The following is a 20651-nucleotide window of genomic DNA, read 5'->3' as shown; positions in this document are numbered from 1 at the left end:
CAGAGGGTCTTGGTTCCACTCACCAATCCAGAAGGATGTGTTCTGATATTTTCATAGTGAAGATAGCCTTATGGGCACACATTAACTGAGGACCCGCTTCAAGTACTCAGTATTATTTTCCTGCGAACCATGGAGTGAAATCACAAGGATAATGAAAGTTGTTTGAAAATATTTCTAATAACAAGCAGTACAAAATTCGTCTAGAAAAGGTGAACTAAAAAAATTAAGATATTTTTTTATTCCTTAGTGGTACTAACGAGCTCCCCAAATTATATTGATTCATTCTCTTTGAGAAATGCAATTGATACCATGTTGACTACATGTTAAATAGTGCTCTATCATGTTTTCATAATTAGAATTTTAAAACCTTAATACTTTGAGTACATGGTCATAGTGCTGAAGATCCGAATTATACAATCCCAACTGAATATACCCAAAGATCACGCTGTGCATAAAATGAAATATGTTGGGAGATTTTGGTATCTTAGGTCTCAAAACAGGAAGCGGCTGGGAAAATCAGTTGTGGGAAAACGAAACCTCAAATGACATTTTTAAAAGTTAAGAATAGCTAATATTGCAAACAAAAAATAAATAAAGTATGCTTTTCAGAGAATCACAATATAAATTGATTGAGGGATTTAGAATCTTTTGGGTCATGAATTGGTTGCACGAGAAACGGCTGAGAGCCATAGCTGTATAAGATGGAAGGACTGGACTTCGTTAAACAAGGTTCCCACTGTTCATGTTTAGATCAGATGCCAATGGTGCCGGTTTATGTGTGGAGATCCGAGCTCACAGCGTCGGTTTATCTGCGGCCCTGTGGGATTGGAGGAAGGGTAGGTTTGGTGTTGGAACCTGGGAAAGTTATTGAAGCTGCAGAGTATCTTTTGTACTGGGCAGATGCTCTTTCCTGTAGAGAGGATGGAATGTGCAGAACTGGAAAACATCAAGAGAAAAGATCGTGCATGCCGTTAGTCCCTTGGTACACCAAGAAAATAAGTTTAGAATTCCTTAACCACAAAAGATCAGCGACAAATACCATCCTAAGATTAAGTAGGAGGCCCGACATCTCATGCACACAGTTGGACAAGATTAACTTGTGCAGATTTGCCCAGTGACCAGAACTTTTTGGGAGGAGGAGCATCACGCATGTGAGACAAGGGATCTACCACAGTTGTTTATTTTTTATTTTAATTCTTTTAATATTTATTTAGAACTCTTTCCTACTGACAGAACCAGGGAAAGGGGGAGAGTCACTGCCTTCAATTGAGGACCCACTGGTGAGCTCCCCCGCCCCTACCCCTACTCCCAGGCTCCAGTGGGTAGTTCCCATCCACTGATCAGACAAATGACTCTGGCTAATCTAAATGCATGACAAAACCAAACCAAAGTCATGGATTTGGGAAAGAGACAGGTAGGGAGATAGAGGCGAGAAGGAGAAGAAAGAATGGTCAATTGACCTGGTCTTTCTTCTCCTTCCTATGCACTCAGAGATGATTGTATACTTTTGTTTGGCAGGCCCTTGCCTTAGTCTTTCCTTCCCTTAGGTAACACCACCCACTGTGTCCTTATGGCTGGGGCAAACTATGACCTCTAGCTTCTTCCGAGATCCTCTAGTCACTCATGAGCAGGGGTTTGGCCTGAGCATTCTCTTCCTGTTCCCAGGCAGAACATCTCCTGGGGCTGGGCATAGCTCCTTTCTTCCTATCCTCCAGGTTCTGGGGAATTCTGCCAACTAAAGCATCCCTCTACCAGTGACTGGGAAAGTGGCCCCTTCCATCCTGACTTTGGGGCCGTCCCGTTTTTGACCTGTAGCCCTTCAGTTTCTCATGTTGCTTAAGAGCTTCTCCACTCAGCGTTACTCGTGAACACGGCCACGCAGCCTTTGGGGAAAAGTGCTGTAACCACTCTGTCTCTGCACAGACACATGCATTCACATGTGTGCTCCGGAGTAAGAAAGAGAGTTCAGGGGAAGACTGGGCCGGATCCTTCAACAATAAACCTGTCAGAATCCCGCCAGTCCACCCCTCCTCCTCAGGAGTCTGGACAGCGATTTGAAACCCTCTGTGCCTTCTTCCACTTTCACTAGACGGAGTCACCTCAGAACCACCACTCCCACCCCCGAGAGCTTGTGGCCTAGACCCCAGTAACCATCATCGTGGCTTCTACTCTGAGTTGCTAAGTGACCAACCATTCAGAGCTCTGTCCCTCATCTCTTACAGTGGGGCACCTCTGACTTGACACAGTCATTGACCCTCTAATCACTGGGAAGGGGCAGTAGAGGGGATGCGTGATTATGGCAGTAAGTACAGACACCTCACATAGAACAATGCGTACCTTTTAAGGGCCCATCCACTTCGTCGCTTGTTGCTGATCCTGGGCGCGAAGAAACCCCTCCCTCTGGGAGCTGGACATAAGGAACATCTTTGGTCCACGGACAAATATGAAATAACTGAGGATACTTCATAGAACTATGGGGATCCTTGCTACAGAAAACATGAAAATGAAAATGGTCTTGAGATTCAAATCTCCTAATAGTCATAGAATTTACACCCATGGCTTTATGGGTTAAGTTTGCCAGGTCAGGTCAGTAGTTTACAAACGTCCCTCCACTGACCTTGTTCTAAACAGCGTCTGCAGCAGGTGACCTGGCTAAGTACTGCATGCAATGGCAAAACCTCCTTATCCGTTGCGCAAACCCAATGCAGGACATAAAGAGAAAAGCAAGGACCATAACTGTAGTGTAGAAAACAAGCAAGCATAGATCCTATGGCTAGGAGTCCAGAAACAAGTGTGGTTTTTTTATTCGTATGAGTATGTGTGTGTATGTGTGTTGTCTGTACACATGCATGTATGTTCATGTGGGTATGTGGGTATGAGAAATACATTTATTATGTTTTTATATAATATCGACCCATAGTGTTTTGCTATGGCAGCCTCAAAAGATCAAAACACTATCAATTCCCACTAGTAAAATAAGTGGCCCCATAGTAAACACAATTTTTAGACTTCTGATCTAAGTAATCTCTACTGGTCAGTTTGCCGCATGGAGTCACCCATGAAGAGGGAACCACAATTTGTCTCCATCAGATTGGTATGGGGCATGTCTATGGGGGCATTTGATTCCACTCTTTAGTGAGGAGCAGGGGGCCGCTTCCCACTGCCCAGCTCCTGCATTGCTAGCTTTATACCCAAAATAACAACACACAAATTGTATTCTTTTAAACACTGCTTTGGCCCATTAGCTCTAGTCTCTTACTGGCTAATTCTCACATCTTGCTTAACCCATTTCTAATAATCTGTGTAGCACCGCGAGGTGGTGTTTTTACCAGGAATGATCTTAACCTGCGTCCATCTTGGAGAAGAGAGGCATGGCATCTGCTTGAATCTGCTTCTTTCTCCCAGCATTCTGTTCTGTCTACTCCGCCTACCTAATTTTCTGTCCTATCAGGGCCAAGGCAGTTTCTTCATTAACCAATGAAAGTAACTCCTCAATCAATGATTGATGTGGGAAGCCCCTGTTGGCTAAGGGGAGGGCCTTCCTTGGTTTGGTGATCCTAGGTTGTATAAAAAAGTAAGCTCAGCCAGCCATGGGGAGCAAGCCTATAAGCTGTACCCCTCCATGGCTTCTACTTCAGCTTCTGTGTCCAGGTTCCTGCCCTGACTTCCTTCAGCCACGGACTGTCACCTGGATGTGGAGGCTGAAATAAGCCCTTTCCTTTTCAAGTTGCTTCATGTCCGTGTGTTACTACCACAGGAACAAAGAGCAAACTAAGACGGTTTCAAGCTGATTTCCAAAACGCTGTGGATTTTTCCCCCAAGAAAATCTAGACCTTCTCACAGCATCTTTCTCTGCTCTGCCTTAAAAAATAATTAGTAAGAGGCTTTGTTAACTCACCAAGCAGGGAGTGCTCCATTACTCGAAACTGCTTTCCAATTACAAGCAAGATTGAACAGTGTTCCTCTTACGTATTTATTAGCCCTCTGTAAACACGGCATAACTTCTGCTCTCTTATTTGTTAAGGTCTCTGGTGTTTTTGTTCCAACTCACGTTGTGCAAACTTTTTATTAATCTTAAATGTGCATAAGTAGTCACAATAGCTTTTGCCTCCTCGTCGATATTTTTCAGATCTCCAACAACATTTCAGTAACTGTCAAATTCATTTCTCAGTGCGTGTGAGAGAGAGCACGTGTGCGCGTGTGTGAGCCACAGAGCGCCTGTGGAGGTCGGAGGGCAGCTCCATGGAGCTGTTCTTCATGTTTCATCTCTCCGTGGATTCTGAGGCTCAAACTCAGGCCATCGGGCTTGCACAAGCGCTTTTCCTGCTAAGCCACCTTGCCAGCCCCTAATGGCATTTAAATTTCTTTAAAAAAATGTGTGTGTGTTTGCACATACATGCTTGCATGTCTGCATCTATGTCTATGTGTCTGTGTGCTGATGTGTGTGCGTGTGGGGGTCAGAGGTTGATGTTGCTACTAGATGTCTTTTTCAATTATTCCTCACCTTTATTTTGGACAGAGTCTCTCACCAAATTTATTCAGCAAGACTGTCTGGCCCACAGAGCCCAGGGATCCTTTTGTCTGTGTCTTCTGGGTTGTGGGATTACAGATGTGCACTGCTGTGCCCAGTTTTGGGGGCTGGGGGTCCAAATTCAGGTCCTCATGCTTGTGTGGCAAGCACTTTACCCACTAGGTCACCTCCTCGGCCCTCTCGAAATAAAATTTTAAGCAACCTGTTGTATGCAGCATTTGTACCGCCTTTTGAAATATCAGAACATTAGGACCTTGAAATGGCCTTTTAAATGTCAGCAGTCCGTCGATGTCGATGGCGCATTAGTTAGAGATGTTGGTTGCAAATTACAGGCACCAAGCTGGCTCACTTCCACATTAAAGAAGCTGTTATTGAAAAGCTACTGGATGACCTTGGAATGAGAAACTGAGAGAACTGAGAGGCGGTGAACAGGGACAAGGCTAAGCCAGGAGTCCAGGTCACCGCTGAGTCACCGTTGAGTCACCGCTGGACGAGGCTATACCCCTCCGCTCTACCAGAAGGGACACTTGTGGCACTGCCGGGTTCTTGTTTTATCTGCTGCTGGATGCAATATCTCCACCTGCTCTGCCTTACTGTGCCCCTCCCTCAAACTGCAAGGAAGTTAAGTTCCCACTGCTCCACGTCTCGCTGCAGGTCTGCTCCTCGCGCATCACGGTGACAGGCGGACCTGCAGCACCGTTTCAGAATTTCTCTGAAGCTTACAGATGAAAATCGCGATTTAAAAAAAAAAAACCCTGCAGAAAATAACTGTTTCAACCCAACTGACCTTATTTCAGGGTATGGTCCAAAGGGAGTTTTATCATGATCTTCACTGAACTCAAAACTTGTCTGTAATTCCTCTAATGTTGTAAAATACTGTAGGCCACTGACAGTAGGTATTGGTACTGGACCCCTGAAAGCAGAAACAATTCTATAGTACCATGGAGTATACACACATGCAAAACCTAAATACTGACCACTGCATCCTCAGAACTACAAATGTCAGTAGAATCCACTTGGAATCACTCAGTTCGGAACTTGCCCTATGCAGCCTAACTTGAAGGTGAAACACACAGATATTGTTGGAAACATTGTTTATCCATTAAACCATTGATCCTGGCAAATCATGTGCACTCCATTATAACCCTAGTCCATCTAGGCCTAACCAAATAGCAATATACCAATTGCTAGAAAAACTGAAATAGGTATTTCCCTATTTCAGTTATAATTGAATTCTTTGAAACGGTCCCCACGTAAAACATTTCCGAAAATTCTAATATTATATTCTGAATTAAATACTAGTTATGAAATATTATTTTTCATCTATTCTCAAATGTGTCAGATTGCTATGCCTGCTCCCTCAGATTGCCTTGCAAGAAAAATAATCATTAACTAGGCATAAACCTGCGGCATTCACCTCGGCCTTGCTAGAGATGCTGTGTACACAGCGACCACTTTCCACTGAAATGCACGTATGTTCCCAGCATCCATCTGCTGTGATGGTCCATGTGGAGTTCGTATTTAAAACTGCTTAGATCCTCTGATCATGGCTGTGAAGGAGATGCATGCTATCTGCTGCTCAGTGCTCACGGAGGCTGTGGCTTCAGATGCGGGGGTTGGGGAGACAGTACCTTCTAGCTACCACCTGCCCAACCCTCCAGCACACTTTATATATATATCACACAGCTTTGTGTTTTGAATTGGACCACTCAAAGATAACCTAATGTGGGGAAAATTAATTTACTTTCATTGATGTTATAGCAAATTGACAAAAATTTAATTTCGTCTCTACTGAGTAAAGATTCCCAACACGTATCACGGACAAAAGAGGCAACACAGAGAAAACTTCAAATGGCTTTTAAGGTTCAGCTTCCTGGGTCTTTGCATTCTTAGCTTATTAAAGAGCACTTTTGAATGCTGTTTCTGAGATTTGGTTATTGATCTTAGCAATTTTATAAAACCTGGGACTTTCTCCACTTCATTACTCAAATATTCTATACCTGATTTCAGCCAAAAGGCCAAGACATGGTCATTACTCAAATATTCTAAAAGGTCACATAGAAAGGAGAATTCAGAACATTGAAACCCTTGACATTAATGAGAAAATAACAAGAGATATGTAACTATCCCATTATCTGGTTATTTTGAGTAAAACCTAAACCTTTTCATACATAGTCATTAATAGAACAATAACTGTCACAGTCCATGATCTCTATGATGCTCTCGCTATGTGACAGGCATGAACAGTTTATACCCAGGACCAAAAATTCACGGATTAATAAAGACACCATGGTCCTCACACTTCTGGGATTTATGACCCCACAAACAATTACCATTGTTTGGGCAGTGGTGACAGAAGCACAGGGAACTCAACAGGATGCTATTACCCTTCAGTCATGAACAGCCTCGCTACTGGTGGATACTTACATTCAAACACTACTAGAAATGAACAGCCTCGCTACTGGTGGATACTTACATTCAAACACTACTAGAAATGAACAGCCTTGCTACTGGTGGATACTTACATTCAAACACTACTAGAAATGAACAGCCTTGCTACTGGTGGATACTTACATTCAAACACTACTAGAAATGAACAGCCTTGCTACTGGTGGATACTTACATTCAAACACTACTAGAAATGCCATTTTGTTTTCAGTCAGACAAAAAAAACCCATCAGTTCTAGCAGTTATAGGCATAGAGTGCCTCTTAAAAGAATAATATATAAATGAAGATCTCCAACTTTCAGAAACAGTTTGGTACTGAACCACAAGTGTCCGTTTGGGTGCAGAGATCTCTGCCTGTATGGATGATTGAGGGTTCGTTTGGTACATGTAGACACTGGAACGTCATCTGAGATCACTCAGGCGTCACTACCTTTGAAAGAGGAGCGTGTGACCACGGGGCGTCTTTCCCATGAGCGCTTGCCGGGCTGTCTCGTGCTGTCTTTGGAAAGACTCTCTTTCCTAGGCGAGATACATGATCAGAAAATTAATGGGAAGAAGATGTCAGATGAGCAAAATTGCCATCATCGTTTCCTCCTTACTAGAGATTTCCAGATACATGAGAGGAAAGGGGGAACAGGGCAGACAGACACAAAAACAATTGATAGTTCTTTAGTGGAAAGATTAAAGCAAATTTTATAAATAAGCCAAATACTTTTCAGACACTAAAATTTAATAGGGAAATTTTATTTGACTAATAACAATGTCTTTAATTTGTAATTTTACTTTTTATTTATTCAGAGACAGGATTTCATGTATGTGGCCTGGTTTCAAATACACTAAGTAGTAACAAATGACCCTGAACTTCTGACCCTCCTACCATCATCTCTCAGTGCTAGGATTATAGGCGTGTGCCTCCATGGCCATCTCATGCTGTACTAGGGATTAAACCCTTCCTGTGCCCCAGCAGATCATATATGGGGTGAATATTGAGGTGGGCCAACTCATAACCCTGATTCTGGGCCTGGCTAGGGTTGGTCAGCCTGCCAGCTCTTCCTTGTCCTCCCCACTGGGGTGAGTTCTCCTGCATTGCCTGGATGACCACTGCAGAGATGAGCAAGGGGCAGGACAGTTCTTCTGCCTTCTGTCCTCAAGGTCAGCTCTACTGCTTAGCCCAGTCGAGGTGTAGGGGCCATTCTCCTCTGTGCTACAGCAGATGAAGAGGCAAGGGACAGCTCTCCAGCTCTTATGACCTCAGGGCCAGCTCTCCCACCTGCCTCAGGCATTGATAGGCAAGGGGTGTGTGTGTGTGTGTGTGTGTGTGTGTGTGTGTGTGTGAGAGAGAGAGAGAGAGAGAGAGAGAGAGAGAGAGAGAGAGAGAGAGAGAGAGATTTTAGTTTCATTCCTTGATCACATGTTTTATGCTTGTTTGAGACGAGTTCTTGCTGTCTGATTCTAGCTGGCATGGAACTCATTACACAGACCAGGTTTGCAGTGATCCCCCTGCCTCTGCCTCTCGTACTAGGAAAGCAGGTGTGTGCTATCATGTTGGGCCTTGACTTTTTTAGAACTTCCTTATGAGATTGTAAACTTCTGAAGGACATTGAGGTGGAGTTGGCTTTTATCTTTTCACATAAAGTAACTGAACAAACATTCAACCATAATTAAGCATGGCTTGAAGACAGTAAAAATCGAGGGTTCCTTCTGCATTCCACCTTCATCATGATCAATATAAAGACTTAGGGAACACTGGGTGGTAATACGAGAATATAAAAGACACATTTTTTTCATCTAAAAGGTTTATTATTTTCATTAAAAGGAACCTGGAAAAACACAGGACAATAAAAAAAAGAAAAGAAAAAGGAAAAAGAAAGAAAAAAAGGAAAAAAGAGTATACATGCTGTTTTATAGTCACTACAGGTGTTTATAATCAGATCCCCCAATGGAATGCGACCTGCTTAGCAACCATTCAGTTACTGCATCACTGTACTTGAAGTGCCCGGATATAAAGTTCTTCCTTTACTACACAAAACTTAGCAAGTGGTTATTTATTTGACATAAAAACCATTATTTAAGGTGTGTTGCAGCATGTACTTTATACAGCAAGTGCGCCTGAAGTACGTTAATCATAACTTAATCTGAAATAAGCCTCACTGCTTGGCTCTCTAGCTCCTGACAAGACCCCACTGTAAGTTGGCTTTCACTTAAAACCCAGAGGGAATATGAGACGCCAAGGACAATGGCACGCGGTTTTGATCCTATGCCATGTGCTGGCTTGGTGGGAGCCTAGCCAGTCTGGATGTTCACCTTCCTAGATATGGATGGAGGGGGGAGGACCTAGGACGTACCACAGGGCAGGGAACCCTGACAGCTCTCTGGACTGGAAAGGGAGGGGGAGAGGAGTGGGGGGAAGGGGAGAGGGGTGGGAGGAGGGGGAGAAGAGTGGGAGGAGGGGGAGAAGAGTGGGAGGAGGGGGAGGGAAATGGGAGGCTGGTGGGAGGAGGTGGAAATTTGTTTTTTTTTCTTTTCTTTATCCTCCTTTTATCAATAAAAAAATTAAAAAAAAAAAAAAAAAACCCCAGAGGGAACAGCGGCAAACAGGCTTGCCAGGGTTCAAGCTACAGCTGGTCACAGCGAGCCTTGGGAACTGGCATGGTTTCAAGGGTTTAATGTCCTTGGGGAGAATTTTTTTTTTTTGAAAACGACACTGATGTAATCCTAAACATGTGTTTTTGTTACAAGCACATGCCTGTAGGCATGGCTCTGCTCTGTACTAATGTCAGAATTGGCATCTCTGCCAAAGCCGGCACATCCCGAGACTACATATCCCTCAGGCCATTGCATCACTCCTGTATGCCCTGCACACAGCACAAAGTGAGGGCTCAATAATTGTCTTTACTGAACAACAGAATGGATGCTATTTCCCTTTTTAAGACGAACGGGAGTGGAACTTGCTGTCAGCCGCTCCTTTCTTGAAAAGGCTGAGGTTAAGTGTTGGAAATTAAAATTAGTCTTAGAGCCCGACTCACGGACGTTTTCAGGAGCTCACTGGACACCGGCTCTCTGGGGGGCATCGCCTTACCAAGAGCATTTCCTCTTCCTCTAGCCAGTGCTTGTGTCTCTTAGAAAGGCGGGAGGAGAAAATGTATGTAGAGAGGGCGAAGGAGGCTACACCACCATGAGAAAGGAGAAGCAAGCTCTATTCAAACCCGCGGAGGAAAATCTGTGAGTAACTGCAAAAATGCATTTCATGGCTTCACACTGAAACAAAATAACTATACTCCAGCAAACTCTGTGAACATTTTGCTTTTAGGATTATTTATTTACTATTTATGTTATACGTTATTGGTGCACATGCGCACTCTATGAGAGAGGTGGGAAAGCCACAGTACCCATGTGGGAAGTTGAAAGACTTTGTGGGGTTGGTTCTTTTTCCATATTTTTATTTAAAGATTTTTTTATATAATATATTCTCATTATATTCTTTTTTCTCCTTCAACTTCTCCCAAGTCCCTCCTCCCCACCTCCCTACCCATCCAGAGTTCATTTTGTGTTGATCAACAACTGGACCTGAGGCCTACCCTGGAATGTGGTTGATATGCCCAGGGATGCTCCATTGCAGAAAATTTCCCTTTCCCAGCAGGTATCGTGGCAAACGGTTCCTTGGCTGGGGCAGGCCTTTGTGTCCACCCTCCCCTTCTCTGACCCGTTGGAAGCTGTGCGGGTCTTGTGTGTGCGGTCCCGGTGTTTGTGGGTTCATATGTACACCAGGGCTGTTGTGTCTGAAGGTGCTGTTTCTTTGTATTCATCTCCCGCCTGTGGCTCTTTTCGTTTTTTTCAGCCTTCTCTTCAACATAGATCCCTGAGCCTTGAGAGGACAGGCTTTATGAAAACATCTCCTTTAGGATTGACTGATCCGGAGTTTCTCACCCTCTGTGGGTCTCTGTGTTGATTATCATCTACCCCAACAAGAGGCTTCTCTGGAGTCGAGTGGTGCTCTGGTCTGAGAGAGTCCTAGCCAATTGCCTTTCTCTCCGTATCGCCAAGAAAGACTGAGCTTGGGTCTCTGTTGTGCGGCTCATGCCCTTAGCCACTGAGCATTATGAAGGAGGCTTGCTGGCTCCTTTTTGGTTATTATTCAATGTCATGTAAATACAAAATAATACATTCTTTTGCCCTGAATCACTCTGGGTTCAAACATTTACTGCTGTGACTTCTCTTATGCTCTTCTTATTATTTTGATCATTTGATGCTGATTTAAACTATGCTGTAACTGGGCAGATAACTCCTCCCGGTGGAATGTCAACATGGGTTTTATTTTTGTTTTTCTTTGGAGGTGCTGGGGATAAAAATCGCAGGCTCACATGCTCGGCAGTGCTCAATCTCTGTGCTAACCCCTCCCCACTCCAAGTCCCAAAGTAAGTTTTGGGTCTCCCACGGCCTCTGCGTGAAAATACACGGCAGCCTTAACTATAGCTGCGCTCACACAGGCAGCTCTAATTACACGCAGTGGGCCACACACACCCAGTACATGCGGAGGCAGGAACCGGTCTTATTAGGAAGAAAAAAGGCTTCCATGGGGAAAGGGTGAGGGGCAGGGGGGAGGGGAGAGTGAAAACTATTTAGATTCATCACAGCCATATACGGAAGCATCAAATAAAAAAAATAAAAAATAATAAAAAAAAAACAACTAGGAGCCAAATAGTGAAATCAAAACCAGATTAAAAAATTTGCAAGAAAACCAGGTGTTGAAATATCCCTTCAAGCCCACAGCTGAAACACAGGAGGGGTGCCCCGCTCTCCAGGGGGGTGAGAAAGGACCTCCACAGTTAAAAGAAGTGAATTAACTAAAATTTTCAGACTTTTCCGAGGACTGCTCCCGCCCTGCCTTAGCTATTTTTCTGTTGCTGTGAGAGGACACCATGGCCAATGGAAGCCCTTACTTGGGGTTTATGACTCCAGAGGGTCCATCTGATGAGAACGGAATGACAAGAGGCGGCAGACACTTGGTGGGAGCTGGAAGCTGAGAGCCGGGGCTCACATCTTCACCAATCACAGAAGGAGAGGGGGATAAGGGCACACCGGAAATGCCTTTTTAAAACCTCGAAGCAGGCCTCTGAGTGGTATATTTCCTCTATCAAGGCCACACCTCCTAAACCTGCCCATAGAGAGATCCAACTGAGACCCAAGGATTCAGATGCCTGTGAATGCGGAGACATCTCATTCAAAGCGCCACACACAAGAGATGCCAGGAGCACGGGATACACATTTCACGGGACAGCATCAACAGGGAGAAAGGAAGTTCTAGACTGAGGTAGAGCTCAGGCAGCGGACACTGCCAGGAGAGCTCGGGAGTGGAACTGCCATATATTTTAGGGTTGTTTGAAGGAACTGTGGTCACTTCAGAAACTCTGAGAAAACTAACTTCACATAGTGGGCATCAGAAAGCATCTAGTCCAATTTCACACGTTATCCCAAGGGGAAAACATGGGTGAACACCTCCTTTTCAGACAACGCTTACACACAAAGCAGGTGAAACCTGTAATCTGGTGCTTCAAAGTAAACGCAAAGACAGAAGTAAAAGACACACGGCATTACAGAACAGATACATTATAACCAAAACCCACAAATGAGGTGGCAGAACTCTGGAATGAACTAGAAATACACAGAAAAAGATGATTACAGAAACAACTAAACCAGAAGAAATACAAGTATGAGAGAGAGAGAGAGAGAGAGAGAGAGAGAGAGAGAGAGAGAGAGAGAGAGAATTGCTTAAGAGAACTAGAAAGTGGGTAAAGAAAAAAAAACTGAAAATCCAAAAGAAAGAAAGAGGTCAAGGGATTTGGAAAAAAGGACAAATATTTCCGATGTGGAGATCTAACAAATGCTGAGAACACGTGACGAAAACAAACAAGGAAAACCATGATTTGAATACAGTGCCTCAGCATGAAACAGACTTGATATCCGCCTAGAAGAACTCAGGGAACTGTTTTAATGGCTCTTTCTGTATACAGAGTGATTTATACAAAAGCCAGATACTGAGCTATAGCTAATGAAGGGTCTTACGTGGATGCGGATTTCAGAGTTAATACAAATGAAGAATACAGAATAATAACATGTAGCTGTCATGCAGCCTTAAACAATGTAGTGGACTATGAAAACGAGCCAGCCCTAGCTGAGAAGACACCTGTAGTTGAAGATGCTGAGAGGAGAGTCTGCAAGGGCGTGGCTCAGGGTGGGCTGACTACCCTCCAGTGAAGACCACATAGCCAAGAATATTCGGGCAACACAAACTGTACTTAATGGGGTCTGAAAAATAAACACAAAATTAGTTGGGTAGGGAAGAGAGGAGGGGTCAGGGAGGAGGGGGTGAATATGATCAAAATGCTTTCTAGGAAATTCTCAAAGAACTAATAAAAATGAGAAAAAGAAAGAAAATGACATTTGAAAACCATGGTTCAGTTTTCCTCACGGGGGCTGGTTGTATTAGCATCGCTATTCAGAGGCTGTTCTCATGATGTGGGATAAAGCCAGAGAGTAATTTAGCAGGCTATCATAATCCTATCATCGCCCAGGTTCTTGAGAAGCCTTTGGGAAGGATTCTCAGTGTGGAAGAAAGATAAAGGTATAATAGAAGAAGCAAATCTCACGAGGCCCTGAATTTTAATTAGAAATATCAAGTTGAACTCATGGAATATTTTATCTAATTCCAAGAACCAGAGGATAGAGACTATAACCCGGTGGTAGAAGCTTGACTAGCAAGAACAACGCCCTGGGTTTGGTCCCGTGTGTCTTTTCTCCTAAACAGAGTTCCAGAAGTAATGGCCACTCCAATAGCAACGGGCATCCCTGATCACCACACTGTGTTGTTGGACCATGACCTGTCACTGAAGGAAAACTGCCGTGTGAAAACAGCTCCGAGATATCTTAGTCATTTATCTGTGGCTGTGATACGTTCCCTGACAGAAGCACCTTAAGGGAGAAAGGGTCTACTTGGTTCCAGACATCTCTGCACCACGGAAAGATACAGCAGGAGGCAGAGAAGGCATGGTGGCTGGAGCAGGGGCTGGCTGGTCACATCACAGTGACCATGATCAGAGAGGCTCCACAACTTTCCCAAGCAGCGCCACCAGCTGGGCACCAAGTATTCAAACAGCCTCTGGGGAACATTCCACATCAAACCACAGAGTCAGGTCTGGACCAGGTGAAATACGAGGGCATGAGATAGCTTGTCATGGTAAATGGCAAAGTGGCATCAAAGACTCCAACTCTTCAGAGACACAGCCGGAAGAGACATCACTGACCAAAGGTGAGATTGTTTGAATTCGGATAGGGATGAAAACTGCAAGAAGTTAATGTCTTTCAAATATGCTTAAATCAAAATACGTTCATCTCCATTACTGTACATAGTTCATTGTGTATTTAACAGTTACACACTTGGATTTCCCGTTTAGGCCCACTGTGGCCGATGCTATTGTAAACAGTCCTGAGCTCCTGGTGTGGTGTGTATGGCCCTCTTTGCATAACAAAGCATAGGCCACATGTATGTACAACATATGTAAATATGTTCAACTGCTGTCTAAGCATGCTGTCTAACCTCCCATGAGCTGTATAAGAATGTTCACTATCATGTGTTGAGTCTGGTTGATAATTTTAGCACTTTTAGTTTATTCTTAGGAGCATCTTGTTATGATTATAACCTGCATTGTCTCTTGGTGATATGTATTTCTCATACCATCACTGGGCACCTGGGTGTTTTCTTTGTAAAGGACCTGTTTTGTCCTGAGTTTCCTGTAAGAGTTCTTTATATATTGTGGATACAAATATTCCGCCACTTATACCTCAAGAGTATCTCTGCGGGTTTTGCCTTTTTAAAAATTAATGCCACTTTTATTAATATAAGTTCTTAAATTTTTATTACATTTATTTATATAGTATATATGCATTTGTGTATGTATGTGTGTATGCATGTATGTATGCATGCGTACATGCCTCAGGGTACATGTGGAGCTCAAGGAACAACTTTCAGGACTTGGTTCTCTCCTTGCACGTATTGAACTCAGGTCCCCACGCGTAGTGGCAGAGCTATTTCCCCTGATCAGAAGTCCTTAATTTTAATGTAATTCAGTGTTTCCAAATTGCGTTGTAGTTAGCATTGTTTGTGTTTATATTGAAGACACTATTCACCATGTCATAGCCATAAAAATTTGTCATAATCTTTAAGGAGTATGGTTGTGTTCTTCATATTTATGCACTACACCCCTTAGGTTTTGCACATGGTGTAAGGCTGGAATTAAACTACCCCCCCCCCCCGTTTGCATGCAGTTAATGCTAGGCAAAGACCTCATCTTCTTCCTGGCCACCAGTGCCAGCCTCCTCCTAAGTTGGTCCCATCTGTGAAGAGGTTTGTGGAGGGCTCTTATCCAGTATGTTCTTAGTCCTCTACGATGCTGCCTGTGTTCTCGCTCTTGTCTCTCCTTTTAGAACCCAGTAACACGGCTGGGGTTCTTCACTCTTGGCTTTTATGCATCTTCCCTTTCGCCATATTTTTGTCATATTGTCTAAGAATGATTCTTCTTACTGATTTCCCCGTCTAGTGATTTCTATCCTGAGCTGCATCTAATCGGGTACTAATTTCAGTTACTGTACTCTGTCCCAGGTTTCCTAACTTCCACTTATACTTCATGATCTCTACTTTTCGGATTGATTTTCCCATGCATTGGGGGCTGCAAGTAGAGTCATATTAGATTTTGGAGGTTTCAGACTCTGTATTTGCTGCCTCTAGTATCAGGAAATTCTGGACGTTTATTTCTGTATCTGTTGATTCTGTTATTTTTGCCTCATATTTTCCCATTTCTTTTCACACCTGATAATCTTCTTATTATGTACTAGACACTGCATTTTCAAAATGGCTCATAGAAACATTGCCGTGGGTACCTGGCGACATTGCTGGAAGCAGGTGTGCTTGCAGGAGCGAGGGACTGTGAAGTCCTATGTACTTCTGCCCCAGGTGAGAGCCCAGGCCCGGCTCACTAGGCTGCATTTCTTCACGGCGCCCAGAGTTCAATGCTGCTGTCATTCCACAGGAAGGTCAACAATAACACCGACCCTCAACTAAAGGTCAAAGGAGATAAGCTACCTCTGGTATAGGCTTATCTACCTGCATCCCGGGGTTCCCCCCTCCCCCCCACGCGCCTCAATTCCAGGCCAGGCCACTTTCCATTCTTCTGTTTTTTCTCTGATGCCTTTAAGTAGATTTCTTTTTAAATCCACATTTTCTAGTTGTCTTGGGCAGGAGGGCTTATCAGAATTACCAAGCCTACTGTGGCAGAAGCGTAAGTCCCGGAAACTGGCTGAAGCCTGGGGTGATACAAGGCTGTTGATGATCTCACGAAGGAAGAGCTGCTGTTTCTGAACGTGGACCTGGATAGCTGAAGGCCTTAGCTCTTCCCCACTCCCTGCCAACCGTCACCAACAGGGCAATGACGAACATCTGTTTCATAAGTCATTAATTTATGAAGACATTTCATGTGCATTTACAATGACGTCATAAAGTAGACAGGATTTGGAATGTTCAGAAGAGAAAGTGATATCCCATGGCAAATAAGTTTCATTTGTGAGAGACTGTCACAGAAGTGAGTGCATTTATTGTCTTATAGACAAAGACAATATTAAAAAAAAAACAGTAGAAAGAAGCACAGACCAAAAGTACAGAGTTACGTATATCTTACTCAGCTGCCCATGGCATGTACCATTAGAAATGCCTAAGGAATCAGACCATTTGCATGTCACAGACGAAACTGGCCTCATTATCTTGTGACCACGCCTTGACCCACATGACTGGCACACTGCAGCCAAACTCTAGCCCCGGTCGGAGCAGAATGCTCAGCTGAAGAGGCTTCGCTGAACAATGCATTTCAAGGTGGGCTTGATCAAAACCACAAGAACGCAATCTTCAACACGGGTGAGAAATATGCTTCAGAGAAATAGAATTTCAAAACACCCCAAAGTGGGGTGCAAATTCTACTTTGTCTATCACTGTCAAGGGCTTTCCTTTTCCAATACCCCACCCCCCCCCGTGTGTGTATAGGTATATATATATATGCATCTCTCTCTCTGTCTGTCTGTGTACACACACACACACACACACACACACACACACACACGAGGCCTCTCAGGATAGCCCTGGCTGTTCTGAAACTAGTTCACTAAACCAGGCTGACCTCTAACTCACAGAAATCCATCTGCCTCTGCAGGGCCTCACCGCCAAGTACTGAGATAAAGATATACACCACATGCCGGGCTTCTTTTTATATTTTCTTTCTTTTCCTTTTATACAAACATAGTTTTATTAGTATACAAAAACATAATTTCATTATGACATTTCATATAACTGGTTCTTATTCTTCCCCCTTTCTTCTTTCTCGGCCCTCTCATCTTCTTCCCCCTTTTGCTTTTCATGACATTTATTCCACTACCCTCTCTTGTTCCTCCTTCCTGCTTCATTAGATCTCTTCCTCCTCTCATAATCCTTTCTACTTTAATGTCACACACGCACACACACATGCGCACATGCACACATGCACTCACACACAGGCATGCACACACACATGCATATGCATAGAGAGGGAGGCAGAGACACAGAAAGATACATGTACAATCCAACAGATCCCACAGTTGGAACATTCAGTATTGTCTGAGTCTTGAGTCTTCTAGGAGTATCATTATTTCATTCTCCTCTAGAGATGACTGAACTTACACTGTGCACGTCCCCACGTTGCTTTATTCCATCTACTCATCTTTTGATGGACATCCAGCATGGGTCCATATTGTGTCTATCGTGAATCACGCGGCAATAAACTCAGATGTGTAAACATCTCTGCGGTACGCTGGCTTAGTTAGGGGATGAATTGTTGGGTCACATGGTCGTTCTATCTGTAGCTATTTGACAAGTTTCCATATTGACAACAATAGTGCCTGCCCCAGTTCACATTCCCACTGGCATGTACGGGACCTGTCCATCCCCATCCTTGGCAGCATTTACTGTTGTTCGTTTTATTGCTACTAGCCATTCTGATTTGGACAAGAGAGAATTCCAGGGCAGTTTTAATCTGTGTTTTCCTAAACTAAGGATGTGGAACACATTTCAAGTATATTTTGGTCATGTACATTTTTTTCTTTGAGTATTGCCTATTTATTTCATTATTGCATTTACTGACTGGATAGATTGTGTGTGTGTGTGTGTGTATGTGTGTGTGTTTAACTTTTGGAGTTTTAAAAAAATAGATCCTAGATAATGATCTAATTGCTTACTAGCCTTACTAGCTAAGATCAGGTGTAGCTATCAATCCCCTGCCTGGTGTGTAATTGACAAAGGTTGTTTCCCACTCTGAGACTGACTCTCTGTTCTGCTGGATATAAACGTTTCCTTTGCTGACTAAGAGGTTTCATTTCATGCAGACCCACTAGTAAACTCTTGAGCTGTTTCCTGTGCCCCTGCCGTCCTTTTCCGATGCCATCTTGAGACTTTCCTCTGTGCATCTAGCAGGTTCAGAATCCAGGTCTTACATTGAGATTTTCCTCACTCATTTAGGATTGATTTCTGTGCCTGGTGAGGGATGGGCATCTAGTTTCTTCTTTTTTCAGGGTGTCATGTAGTCCAAGCTGCCCTTGCAACTGAAATGACGCTGAACTTCTGATCTCCTCCCCTGACCTGCCAAGTGTTGGGATTGTAGACATGAGCTGCCGTGTCCAGTTTCACGTAGTGCTGGGACTGAACTCGGGGCTTTATGTAAGCTGGGTAAGACCTCCAGCAATAGAGCCGCATTCCCAGCTCACTGTCCCCATCCTTTCACACGAGAACACCCAGAATTCCAGGCATTTTCCGAACGTGCTGTCTTTTTTGGCAATGTGTTTTTGACACCTTCGTCAAAGATCAGGCGGCTGTAGCTTAGCTGGGTGCGTTTATTTCTGAGTCCACTATTCTATTCCACTGGTTTATGTGTTTGCTTGTGTGAGCCATCTTGATTTCGTTGCCATAGCTCCATGGCATATACCGTGAGATGAGTCACTGTGAGATTGTCAGCACGGCTCCTTCTCCTGAAGATTGCTTGGGCTCTTCGGGGTCTTTGTGCTTCCATATGAATTTTGGATCCTTTTTTTGAGTTCTGTGAAGAACACTATTAGAATTCTGATGAAAATTTCATTTAGCGTAGAGATTGCTTTCTGTAATATAGTCATTTTGACAGTACTAATTTTGCCAGTTCATGACCATGGGAGACATTGCCATTTTCTAGTGTCTTTTTAATCGATGTTTCAGTGTTTTAAAGTTTTTATAGAGGATGTTCACTTCATTCATTAAATTTATTCTTTTGTTGTTGTAGTAGTCTGTTTATTTGAGACAGGGTCTCTGTACCGCCAAGTCTAGCCCAAATCATATTTTTTTTTAAAAAAATTATCTCTAAACTCCAGATGCCCAAGGCTACAAAGGGAGATCCAAAACTTATGTCTGGGAGCCTCAGCTCTTAGAAGCAACAAGCCATACTTTTCAAGGAAACCAGGGTGTCGAGGGCAAATGAAGAAAGTGGAGACTGACTGGAAGGGTCCTGTGTTTCCCAGAACCAGAATGGCAGAGAGCAGTGGGCACTTCCCATTAAATGCCTTTTTTGTTGATTTCTAACTGATATCCAGGGGATGGTAAGATTTCAGGGCTACCTAAGCCTTAGCTGGGAAAAAAAGAAAACCAACCTACCAGCTGGAGAAGAGAGAATGTGGGAAACACCAGAGCCAGTGGCTTAAAGAGGAATCCAGGCACTTGCAAGAGGAACATCTCCAAGGTTACCATGTGATTTACAGGTCCTTCTGAAACCTCCCAGAACAGCCAGAGGCCTTTGAATCCTTAAGTCGATCCAAAGATGGAGCGTGATCTCCATTACTAATGGCTCATGTTTGATTTCTCGTAACTCCTGGTGGGTGGGGAAGAAGTCTAGACGTGGTTGGCTTTGGTCAAACAATGTCTCTGTGCTCAAGTATCTCGTCACTTGTAGAGGTTTAAGAGCTTATGCACGTCCTGCTGCCTCCATGCTGCCCGAAGCTGGAGTCCTTGGGATGGGGCGGGGGCTGCAGAGTCTGTAAGGCTTGAGAAGCGTGGCTAAGGAGTCAGACAGGCTGACTATACTCTTGCCTTCAGCAATACGAACTGAAGAGCTAGCGGGAGGCTTGTGGGGATGTGGGAGACTGCATCTAAGGGAGTGGGCGAGAGAGGCAGGCCTGTCTCCAGTTAGAGCAAGAGGTCACCCGGAAAAGCAAAGCAGAAACATCTACTTCCTGCACTTAGAGTCCCTGACACCTGCCATGTCTTCCGGTAGAATGCTTAGGCACAAGTCTGGTACCACTGACTCTTCTGACCACTGACCATGGTTGACTAGGGAAGGTGGTATTGTAACTTGCTTTGAACAAGTGGGCCTTGAGTTGACCAACTAGAAGTTAGGTATATTCTGCAACTGCAATTTTTTAAGTCTCTGCATTCCCAGATCATTACATAAAAACCATTACACACGGAAATGAGTAGAGCCTACTCTGAACACAGGCCCTGCTGTGCGTTAGGCACTCCTACCTGGGCTGGTTTCTGGACACATTGGGGTAAAGTTAGGGGCCCGCTTCACATAGTGTTACA

General features: G+C 43.9%; 1 protein-coding gene across 1 annotated transcript in view; it reads right to left on the bottom strand.

Annotated features, from left to right (window-relative positions):
* Window positions 1–211: 211 nt before the first annotated feature.
* The window catches only part of Lrguk (leucine rich repeats and guanylate kinase domain containing), a 111212-nt gene continuing 90772 nt past the window's right edge, over window positions 212–20651 (bottom strand). Inside the window, exons 17-20 of the mRNA XM_075953987.1 lie at window positions 7410–7498; window positions 5319–5444; window positions 2338–2486; window positions 212–936 (exon numbers count right to left, since the gene is read on the bottom strand). Of these exons, the coding sequence (XP_075810102.1) occupies window positions 806–936; window positions 2338–2486; window positions 5319–5444; window positions 7410–7498 (495 nt within the window). The 3' untranslated portion in view covers window positions 212–805. The remainder of the gene's footprint in view (window positions 937–2337; window positions 2487–5318; window positions 5445–7409; window positions 7499–20651) is intronic.

The sequence above is a fragment of the Microtus pennsylvanicus genome, chromosome 19 (assembly GCF_037038515.1).
Source record: "Microtus pennsylvanicus isolate mMicPen1 chromosome 19, mMicPen1.hap1, whole genome shotgun sequence".
Classification (NCBI taxonomy): Eukaryota; Metazoa; Chordata; class Mammalia; order Rodentia; family Cricetidae; genus Microtus; species Microtus pennsylvanicus.
Note: the sequence above shows the minus strand (reverse complement) of the source record. Positions and strands in the feature narration are given on the sequence as shown.